Source organism: Leptodactylus fuscus, chromosome 1 (genome assembly GCF_031893055.1).
Source record: "Leptodactylus fuscus isolate aLepFus1 chromosome 1, aLepFus1.hap2, whole genome shotgun sequence".
Lineage (NCBI taxonomy): Eukaryota > Metazoa > Chordata > Amphibia > Anura > Leptodactylidae > Leptodactylus > Leptodactylus fuscus.
The window spans coordinates 232,081,242-232,093,314 of record NC_134265.1 but is presented as its reverse complement, the minus strand read 5'-3'; the positions used below and the strand labels follow the sequence as shown (position 1 = coordinate 232,093,314).

Below are 12,073 nucleotides of genomic sequence, written 5' to 3'. Positions count from 1 at the left end.
TTTATGAACTTATTTCAAGAGTGTGACCGTAAGGCATAGGATTATGTGCAAAAAATTAAGATTACCTTTTTGAAAGGTAAATTATATATAAATCTGTGGCATACATAAAAATTAACATATTCAACACATATGGTAGAATCATTATTGCATCATATAGTGAATATACTTATACAAATGTGCAAAAAAACAAAACAAAACTGGGTGGCGTTAGTGTGTGTACCACTTCTATGAACATTTCTTAGCCCTATTGAAGTGTAATAGTATAAAATGTAAAATTATCCTTGTTAGAATTTCAGATTTCAAGCTGAAAAATAGTCATAGTATATGAAATCATAGTAAAAGAAAATAATAATCCTGCTTTTGAATTCCTTTATATCTAAAAAATTGAGCACATCATTTTCTCCAATTCTGACAGGAGCAGAATAGCACATAATGGCAGTCATTAAGGTACGTGTGATAATACAATATTTACAGTGAACTTTAGCTATGAGATAGTATGAGCCATTAATGAAGGTTTCCTGGGAGACACATCACAGACTCTTTATGCTTTCCACATTGTAATAATTACAGCACAAAGTGTAAGAAACCCATTGATGGTTTTTTAAAAAAAAGAAAAAAAAAGCGCTACAAAATTCATATAATGTTATACTAAACTGGGTCTAATTGAAATATAAGCATAAACTCAACCACCTAGAGAATTCATGATCTCCCACTAAGCAAGACCATATAGTTACTAGCTGCTAAGAAGAAGAATATTAAATAAAACATGTTTTCCTTCAAGAGACTCTTAAAGATTGTAAGGAGAGGTTAATCTGGGACAATGTCTAGAACAATAAATCTAGCACAAGCAATGCTTGCCAGCCACGTACTGGAAGGGGCCCCGGACATTGTTTCTGTGCATGAGATTTGTACATTGCAATCAAATGTTACAAAACTACCTTGGAAATAAAGCAAGCTGATATTTTTCTTGCATAAAATAGATAAAAAAGATATTTTGCTACAATCAGACTTGAAACGTTTTTGGATGAGTCACTACAGCAATTGTCATATATGACTTTAACATCTTGGGCCTTATGTAGAACAAACGCTGCCTACAAAAAGGAATTGCCCATCGCAGCCAATAAAATGACTGCTTTCGTTATCTGCCCGCAATAAATGAAAGCTGGTCTTGATTCTTTATTTTCTAATAATTGCAGTCTTTGGTTATACAAATATTTAATATGTACTTATGTTTTTTTGTATTATCCAAATGGACTCTGAAAGTTACTGTAATGGGTCAACTAGACACTAGTACCTCAAAGAAAATCTCAGAAGACACCACTGACCTAAATAGGTTTTTAAATTAAAAAGGATCTTTCACCACCTCCAGCAATTTGAGTTCTTAGCATCTGTTAATAGGCACTGCTTCACTCATTATTATTTTTTTTTCTAGTCCCCATCATTTCAGAGCAATATGCACAGTTAGTTTTGATGCCTGATGTGCTGTTTAATGTCAAAAGGGTGGTGTCTTGCAGGAGCAGGCAAAGGAGCGGCTGCCAGTGTCAGAGCTCAGAATCACACCTCTAGCCTTCTCCTGTCTGACACCACCCGTCTGACAGTCCAAAGACTAAACAGCATATCAGGCACCAAAACTAACAGCATTGATTGCGGGGTGGGGGCTATAGAAAAAATTCCAACTGTTCCAGATTCAGTGGAGAAGTAACTACTGCATTACTTGATGTAAAGAACTGAACTTGTTGGAGGAGGTGGTGAAAGGTCCTCTTTAAAACATCTGATCTATTAAACATTTTTATATTCTTTCAACCTTTTTACTATATAAAATTATTGCCACACAAAAAGAAAAATAGCATCAATAATGAACATGGACAGAAGCTGGTCTAGGCACATCATACTGTATATACATACATCATACTTGTACTGACCAAATGACTGATGTATTGTATGATAACAGTTATTTAAACTACTATATAGACATACCTTTAGGAAGGTATCCAATGAGCCATTTTCCATGTATTCTGTTACTATCATTACAGGTTTGCCTGCAATAAACAATCAATAAATGACAAATTACAATACAAAACATAATCCATACATATTTGTTGTAAAAGTTGTGGCAAAAGTTTAAAACTGAGACAAATTTGTTTTTTACAAAGTTTACTACTTCATTGCTTTTATTCCTCGACTTGCTTTTATTCGTCAGATGTTTCTATGGTATACTGAACTACAATTAAAAGATTTCAAATTCTCTATGGATAGGTCATCAATATCAGATTGGTGGGGGTCCGACACCTGAAACTCCCACTAATCAGCTGATACAAAGAGAAAGAACTGGGAAGCAGACAGTTCTGTTCAATGTGTAGTGTCAGGACAGGGACTGCAGATCACTTGAATGGACTTAAAGGGGTTTTCCCGAAAATACCTCCAAAACTGCAGCCCATAATCTTTATGGTAATGTATCCCTTTGTGGATAACTATAATGTTTTGAAGTATTTAATGTATGTTAACTTCAATTTAACCTCTAGAGCGTCCCTGTATAACCAGCAGATCTATTGTATGTGGATGGGCATTCATTGAGAAGCTACATGACTGCGCTCTTCTTTAGGAGGCCACATCTCCCACAGTGCCTCTGCATAGTGTTAGGACAGGTGCGACCAAGGGATCGGGTCACAGCCCGTTCCTCTACCGTAGCGTCTTGCTGGCTGTCACCTCTTCCTTGTTGCTGGCAGTCCAGCATAGCAGGAGTTAATTTCTGTGCAGCTGGTGGGCATGGTCGGTCTGTTGACTGACAGTGGTGTCAGCCAATGAGCGCCCGGCTTGGGCAGCTGGGCTGGTTGATTGGGACTGCCCTTCCTCCATTTAAGGAGGCAGGTCTGTTCGCCCGCTGCCCTAGCCTCATTTCTGTATACGTGACTGTGGGTGCTGCACTGGTCCCACAATTACTTGTGTTTAGCTGTGTGTCTTGTATGTTTGACCTTGCAGCAAGTGTGTTGTGTGCTGTCTTTAGGTTTGTGGAAGTGGGTCTCCCTTCCCCAATTTATTCTAACCCTTACACTGCATGTATACCTGGCTATAAGCAATAGCAGGTAGCTGTAGTTGGTGCGGCCCAATAAAGTAACTGGGAGCACGCGGTCTTGTTTACTCAGCCTAGCATTGGAGTAACTGCTAGGTTCTAATTTCATTAGCGGCTGCTCTATGCTGCAGAGGCAGATCCCTGTGAAGTTAAGAGGGAGCGCTCAGTTGGTGGTGTAGCCCGCAGTGGTGCTAACTTCCGGGTCTGCTTACACCAGGGTAGCCCTGTGGTTCAGAGCCCAGTTGGGCTCTGCAGGATATAGTTTATTTATTTTTTTAGCTATCCTGCTGATCATAACACATAGCTTACACAATGATTTCAGGGAGCTCTACAAAATACAATAGGAATATTGCATTGAAAATGTGCTAATGTGGTTTTGCAGATTACCAGCTACTGTATGATTCCAACAGATCTCCATGATTCCTCTGCCATCTGCGGTCATGAATATTTGTTACATGGTAGGGAGAGGAGTTGCATCAGGTATAGGTCACATAAATTCTTCCTCTGCCTGGAGAAGGGACAATTAGGAATCCAAGTTCCCCATCCAGATGGTCTTACTATTTTATGAGAGATTCCTCTCATACATTACAATGCAGTGAAGTCATCAGAACTGTAGATGAGGAATGACCAGCCTTTTTCCGCCATGTGACTTTTCCGTGAGGCAAGCCACAATGGGATGCTGATGTAGTGCTAGCTTTCCTGCTAGCTTAAAAAAAAATCACTAGTGGGAAGAAAATAAAAAGCTAGTGACTCCCATTGAAATGAATGAGAGACGTTTCTGCAGGCAGATTTTGAGGCGAATTCTGCATCAAAATCCGCCTGCAAAAAAACTCCATGTGAGGATACCGTTACATTTCAAGACTTCTGCATTTTTCCCTGGCATGCTGGATATCCACTCACTTTTGCGAGGATTGACCAAGGGGATTGAGATCTGGAGAGTTTCCTGGTCATGACCTAAAACTGAAATGTTTTGTTCACTTATGTCTAGAATGCCAGGGCAAAGTGCAGAAGTCTTGAAAAATAAGGGTCAGCACTGTAAATATTATGTCATTGATGTTTGTCTCTAAAAAAAAACTTCTGAAATGCTTGTAATTGTACTTCAGTATACCATAGTAACATCTGACAAAGGGCTCCAGCACACGGCGTAAGTAAAGCTGGCTTTACGAGTGCTCCCATTGAAGTGAATGGGAAGTGTTTAGAAGCGCTCGCGTGTACGGCTCGGAATGAGCCAAGCGGTTACGCCGTGTGAAGGGGCCCTAACAGATCCTTTTGCTACAACTTTAGACTTATATATACATATATAAAAGTGCGCTGAATTCATATATTCAAATGGATGCCTTCTACTCACAAAATGATAATAAAGTTAGGGTCTGCTAAACCTGTAATATGCATCATATTCTGTACTAATACACGAGCTGAGCTCTTATTTAATTTGTAATGAAAGCCCTATTAGAATAGTGAGGTCCACAGTAATATCACTTATCATATTAATACTTCTCATGTGAAAGCAGAACTGAGCAGAAATATTTAGAATATATAATGTCAATTTCAATGCCCAATCCTAAAAGTTCAGAGGTTATTTAATATAATATAAATGCTAATACTCCCGTGGTTCACATTAAACTGGCTGATATATTCACCTGAACTCATGCAAAACAATCCCATTGCCACAGGTGTATAAAACCCAGTATCTAACCATGGAGCCTGCCGCTGCAAACATTTGAGAAAAAATTGGTCATTCTAAAGAGTCCACTGAATTCCAGTGTAACAGGATGTCAACACTGCAACGAGCCTGTTCATAAAATGTCCTTCCTCCTAGATATTGTATGATTAAGAAGTGGCAGACCAAGTTACAGAACAGGGTCACCAGGTGCTAATAGTGCATGAAAGACACCAAACACTTTCCTCGCTCAATAACTGTACAGAGCCAAACCTCCTCTGCTATTGACATCAGCACAAAAACTTTGCACTGGGATCTTCATAGCGTGACCACGTAGCCACATACAAGCCTTATACCGCCAAGCACAATGCTTGTGCCCCAGTGCAGAAAGCAAGCTCCATAAGGAAATGGTTTGTGCAACATTGGTGTGGAAGAACTTGACTGGCCTGCAAAATTCAATCCCATCAAACACCTTTGGGATGAATTAGAAGGGACACTGCAAGCCAGCCAACAAATGATACAGAGCTAGAATGGAATGTCATAATAGCTCATGTACGTATAATATATAGGTGTCCCAAAACTTCTTTCCATAAAGTAAGCATGTGTATATATATATATATATATATATATATATATATATATATATATATAGTATTTTTTTCCATTTTTTTTTAATTTTCAGCGTTTACTTGGAAGTAATTGTTGAACACATTAGCACTGCATCAGGAAGCATGAAATTAAAGACACAAATAACATGGCAAATTAGAACTCGCATTATAAGCCTAGTGGCTGTTTTTATAAGCTGACAAAGAAAACAACAATTTAAAATGAATATAATTTAATATTAAATCAGGGAAAGAACTGAAAATGATACAATATGGAACAGATTCTCTCTCGTGCACTGAAAAGGGAATCATGGAGATGTCTATTTTAAAGTACTTTATACACAAGAGGATTTCTTCATATATTCACATTTTATTAGATTTTAGTTTTTTTTTTCCTTTTCTCCCCACCTAGATTTTTTTTTTGTTGTTGTTGTTCTACAATATGAGTATGTGTGTTTTTTTTTTCACCTTCATTGAATATATTGAACAACTGTGTTTTAGCAATTAAGTTTATTATGTGTCACAGTGATGGTTTTACTAGCGAAATTAAAGATATCCATAGATAGAGGAAAGGACTATAGGGATATTAAATCATCTAGTGAGTAGGTTTAGATAAGCTACACAATGCGTTAAGTGACAGTCTCTGGTTTATTAGATAAGGATCACGATAGGCCACGTTACTATTGTAACGTGTACACTATTGTGTAGCGCAGCATTCTTAGCAGCTACACCACTATACAGGCTCTCTGCACACAGGAAATAGCTGTTTTTTAACACGATTCGCCACAAATTAATTTGGATCAAATCAAATATTTGCGGAACATTCATCGAACCAGCTAAATTGAATTTTTGAAAAATTTGCTCATCTCTAATTCTATGGAACAAAGTATGTAAAATCTTGTGCTAGAGAAGTATTTTTCACAATTTATTCAAGGATATTCTCATTACCAGTACCTACTTTTTGTGACAACTCCCTCTAAGTGAATGATATTTGGGTGGTCAAATTGTCCCATTATACTGGCTTCACCCAAAAAGTCTCTCCTCTGCTTGTCAGTGTATCCAACTTTAAGAGTCTTGATAGCAACAGGAAATTCCCTCTTCCCTGGAAGTTTAATGCGGCCACTACAGACTTCTCCAAATTCACCTACAAAGGTAAAAAAGATCATATTAAAAGTAAATATTAGAAAATATAGATGTGTCATCTGGTATTTCCCTTTTATTTATTAAAGAAAGTTATAGTATGCAACCATATCAAAGCTGGGTCACACAATGCAGTCTCAGATCATGCTATAGTATATACCGTATATACTCGAGTATAAGCCGACCTGAATATAAGCCAATCCCCCTAATTTTACCACAAAAAAATGGGAAAACGTATTGCCTCGAGTATAAGCCGAGGGGGGGAAATGCAGCAGCTACTGGAAAATTTCAAAAATTAAAATGGTCGGAGTTTTTGGGTGCAGTAGATGCTGGGTGCTTGGAAAGGGGAGGGGGTGTTTTGGTTGTCTATCTGCCCCTTCCCTGAGCTTGAGGACTGTTTTTTTTCCCCCACTTGGAACTCAGTCTGGCTGAATATAGGGTATCTGCAGTGCTCCTATTAACCCCTTCCCGACGGAACAGGAGCATTGCAGATACCCTATATTCAGTAGACTGGGCACTTTCAGACACAGGGATACTTAATGTGTGTGTGTTTCACAGTCATTTTCTACCTTTGTGTCTATTCTAGGGAAAGGAGGGATTTAGAACTTTTAATTTTTTTTTTTTTTTTTTTAAAGCTTCTTTTTTTTCCCCACTATTTTGTGGGAGGTTCTATACATTGATATTGCTGCTGGTCATAGACCTCCCACCTTAAAAAAAAAATAATTTATAATTTATAATAATATATAATAATAATATATAATTTTAATAATAAGGGGGGCTTTTTCAGCACAAAAACTGTGCTGAAAAATTTGGCTTATAGTCAAGTATATAAGTAGAACATTTTGTGTCAGAAAAACAGAGGGAAACCTATCCCAAACATGACACTTGGAAAAAGTTTCCCTGTTTTGTGCTGATGATATCTGTTCCTGTTCTTAACACAAAATATATATCTCCAAACGGAGAAGTATAATAGTTGTCTAAAAGTTGCCTTAGATAAAGTATTCTTAGCCAAAATAAAAAAAAAAAATCTTAAATGGTGGAAAAGCAAAAATAGGATATGTGGTGTCATCTCTTGCCATGATTTCGCTATAAAACTAAGAAATGAAAAACTAATTTGTTATTATTTTATTATTACACTTTAGTTACAGATAACACTGATATCACTATGGACATACAACCATATAACTGATTAAACACAAGTATGATATCTACTATACTATTCTATATAAATATTACTATGCATACTAAATCTTTTATTGCCTCAAATAAACATAAAAGTAATAATAGATAAAAAGAACAAAGCAAGATCCCACAAAAACATATAATGCGGTATGCTTACAGTCTAATAAACCTTATGTTACGCTTTACAACCCCTGCCTAATGCCTTCCTAGAGGAAAGTAATATTTAGCTTTAGATAAAGCAATTAATGGTGGCATAGAAATCCATTACTAGAAACGTATGTAGAACAGTTCAGTGCTCCCAGTTCTCCACTAAAGTTAACATAACATTCTCCTTGCTGTGACTTTTTAGCATTACTGAAAATAAAGATCTGTTCAAGAATATCCATGGAGTTCATGGTTGCCAAAGGTCTATAAATTTCTGCACAGCACATAAATATAAGGGACTTTGTCCTGTTCACAAAAAAGAAAATGAGATGTCTCTGTGATTTTAATGGTGGTGTAGTAGGTCATAGTGATTTTAAATATCAGAATTTCACAGGTTGCACACAGTTAATGCTGCTACTGGGTTCAGATGGAGTTACCATGACATTCAGTGTAACATATCACCTATTTACAGTCACAAATGTTACACTGGAAAAATATTCCTTGTCCTCAATGGGAGAAGTGAACTACAAGATCTGCTGAGACTGCAGAACTCTGAAGTTCTGGAGCTACTAGGGTTACACTTCTAGTACATAAGACAGCAGAATAAGCTTTTTTTTTTTTAAAGGCCACACTTACCACACACACACATAGAACTAACAGTTAAAATCCCACACAGCACTGAGAGATAGATCCCAGGCACCCAAAAATCGTCACATGCACCAGCCACAAGGCCAGATGGACTTTTGCTGAATTTGGAGCTCAAGTTATCACCATAGAAACTGGTATAAGAAATAAACGCTCCACAAAGTCTAATCAGAATCCTTGATAAGCTCACAAGACAAATCAAAACCAAGGGGATGAATCAGAGGAGTGAACATGTGAAGCCAAAGGTCAGACAGAGAAGTAATGTCAAAGCCAAAATCAGAAGACAAGTGGATAAGCCAACAGTCAATATAGAGCAGTCCAGCACAAACAATCAGAATATGGAAGCCTCACTAAGTACAAACAAATAGCAGGAACCTGGATGACCTGTGTTTAAATATCCCTCCTCATTGGATAAATGAATCAGCATAGGAGAGCCCTGAAAACAGAACAGCAGAAACTTCATAAATTGGCACTGTAACCTTTTTAATAAGCATATCTTTACATAGCCTGTAGAAAGGCTGTCCTTCCTTGATCCCCGCAGCCATTTCTGAATTAAACCGTTTTTCTTCATATGCAAATTAATCTTCAGGGAACACCAGGACTGTTATCCCTGTGCCCCAAGCACCCCTGCATCATCTGCCTCCGTTTCTTACCGCCCCTTCTTGAAAGACAATCCTTCCTTCTATATCTCTTCACTGCTTCCAGAGCAGCTAGTGACGTACAGAGCATGTGCGAGATTTTATACATTGGCATAACGACCATGGTCGCAAGGGTTGTGACTAGGCCCGGAGGAGTATGGGGTTCATGGCCAGCTGGAAATGGGCGGGGCCCTGGACCACCATGATAGTAGTCAGGGAAAGCCTTTGTTTCCCGACCGCTATACATATTGCCCCTTTCCCTTAAATCCACCTCAGGGCTCTTCCTGCTGGCAACTGAGGTGAGGTCATGTAAGCGGTCAGATTGGGCGCACCGGTGTAATGACGTCATTGCATCCCACGTGACTGCTGGAAAACCTCAGTCGTAAGACAGAAGAGGATACTGCAGACCACAGGAAGGAGTGAGGATGCCCCAGAGAAGTGAGGTAAGGTATTTGTTATTTTTAATCACTTCTCCTGGGCCTCTACTTTTTATATCCTGGGGTCTGAGAAGCATATAACACTTGTGGAGTGAGCACATAATACTTTGTGAAGGCCACTTCAGAGCACGTAATACCATGTGTGGGGCACTTTGGAGCACATAATACTGTGTGTGGGCCACTGCGGAGAATGTAATACTATTTGGAGTCACTGTGGAGTACGTAATACAATTTGGAGGCCACAGTGGAGCAAGTAATACTGTGGGGGGGGGGGACTGTGGAGCACGTAATACTGTGTGGGGTCCACTATGGAGCACATAATACTGTCCCAGTATTGTTTACATGTCAGGTGCTACGCTGCTCACTTACTGCATTCTTAATATATGCAGTTGTCGGTACTAAAGCCATACCCCTTTCAAGTATCTAAGATATTGTTTCAGCACCTGTAACTGCCACTATCATTTGTTCTAGTAAGGGGGTAGGGGGCCCCGGACAAAAGTGTGCACTGGGGCCCCCCAAGACTGTAGTTACATTATTTCCTGTCAGCAACTCTCAAAAGTATATCCATTGCCAGACACCTTTACCTATTACATAGTCAGGAAGAGAATAAAGAGCAATGCAGCTAAAAAGCCAAATCAGTGCTTCTTTACGGTAGACCATGAGAGGAATAAAGATGGCATCGATAACAGCTTGAACAGCGCAGCAGGCTCCAACGCCAGCTTGGCAGGAGCAGCCATAATATCAAAGGTACTTCTGATCCTTAGCGCTAATAGAGAACTAATCACACCACAAAGACACTTGCTTTCATTTGACATATCATCCAGATGGCACACTCCTCCATTGCCAGTATCAGATAGCATGATGACAGCACAGGCCTTCGTGGACGCAGACTGCAGCATGCCTCACTTACAACTGCACTCCAATGCAAGCTCCACACACTCAGTCTTACCATGTGCACACTCAGCATTTTATCCTCTCCCCCACAAGTAATAGAGGCAAAATGCACAATATACTCCCAACCTCACTGACCAGGAACCATTACCTCCAGCTTTAGTACAAGAACAAGCCAATTCTGATGTGTTCGCCATGTTCCTAACATCTGAAAGGGGTCACAGACATCACAATAAAAGAGATGCCGCTGGCTCTAAGGGGCTCAATCCACAAAGGTTTTACAAAATTCATCCTCCTTCAGATCTCAGTATCTAACTTACACCAAAGAGAGTCGCACATAGAGTCTAAAATTTGACTCCATGCATAATGAACTTGTGGACATCCATAATTCTCTTGAGGATAAACTAAAAAGTGGTGCTACAAGCCAAAACAGATGGATATGGAGGACAGAAGCTGAAGGAATAATATGAAATTTAGGGGAATCCCCGAAATGGTTCCCGGAAATAAACTGATAACCTGATAACCTATATCCAAGAACTAACCAAATCCCTGCTACGAACTCTGAAAGATTATGAACTCTACATTGATAGTCCTCACATGTTCCCAAAACTGTTAAACATAGCTGACAGCAGACCAGGGGATGTCCTGGTGAGATTTTTATTTTTCCATGTGAAAGAACAAGTGAAGGTGACATCCAGAAATCAACAACCGTTACCACTAGAGTTGAGCGAGTACTGTTCGTATCAGCCGATCCGAACAGCACGCACGCATTGAAATCAATGCACGCAGCCGGCACGCGGGGGGTTAAGCGGCCGGTTGCCGTCAAACCGGAAGCACCAGGTGCATCCATTCATTTCAATGCGTGCGTGCTGTTCGGATCGGCTGATCCAAACAGTACTCGCCTAACTCTAGTTACCACCTCCATACTCTCGCATTTAACGCTTTACTGACTTATCAGTTCCAGGCTAGAAAGCACCTCGCCTCCATCACTCAGCTACTGAGCCAAAACAATATTCCCTACAGATGGGGTTTTTCCACAAAAATTCTACTTAATAGACATTGTACCATACATCCAATTAAGTCGACTTGTGAGGGAAAGGAACTGCTAGTCTCTTGGAATATATCAGTGAACACTATACCAAAGTCTGTGCAAGACCTCTCCATCAGCTCAACCCCCTCAACCCTGAACAACATCTGCATTGTTTTCTGGAACTTGTGAGTACGAACCTCTGGGACCGTGTTCTCAGTTATCTCATGTTGTTATTTCCATATCCCACTTGCAGCATGTTAAATGAGCATTTGAGTTTACGGTATAGTTACTACTGCTATTACTCTAGAGGACACGTTCGGAGCAGATGTCATGTACACGGTCTTCTGTTATTTTCCCTTTCAGACATTTTTTTATTACTTGTTATACTGTAGTTTGTTATTCTGTTGTGTGCATGCTAGATTATACTATTAAGTTACTAATTAATGCTGTGTATATACAATCATGCTCGTAAGTGTTGACATCCCTTAAATTTTTCCAGAAAATTTCTACAATTACACACGTTTTTTTGAACACATTTATTTCCTTTGTGTGTATTGGAACAAGACAAAAAAACTGAGAAAAGAATGCAAATTAGACATAATTTCACGCAAAACTCCACAAGTGCGATGGA

General features: G+C 39.1%; 1 protein-coding gene across 5 annotated transcripts in view; it reads right to left on the bottom strand.

The window, feature by feature from the left end:
- Positions 1-12,073, bottom strand: part of EPHA5 (EPH receptor A5) — a 309,481-nt gene that overhangs the window by 19,548 nt on the left and 277,860 nt on the right. For all 5 annotated transcript variants that reach the window (XM_075284171.1, XM_075284196.1, XM_075284180.1 and 2 more), the window contains exons 11-12: positions 6,294-6,479; positions 1,978-2,039 (exon numbers count right to left, since the gene is read on the bottom strand). In XM_075284171.1, the coding sequence (XP_075140272.1) occupies positions 1,978-2,039; positions 6,294-6,479 (248 nt within the window). The remainder of the gene's footprint in view (positions 1-1,977; positions 2,040-6,293; positions 6,480-12,073) is intronic.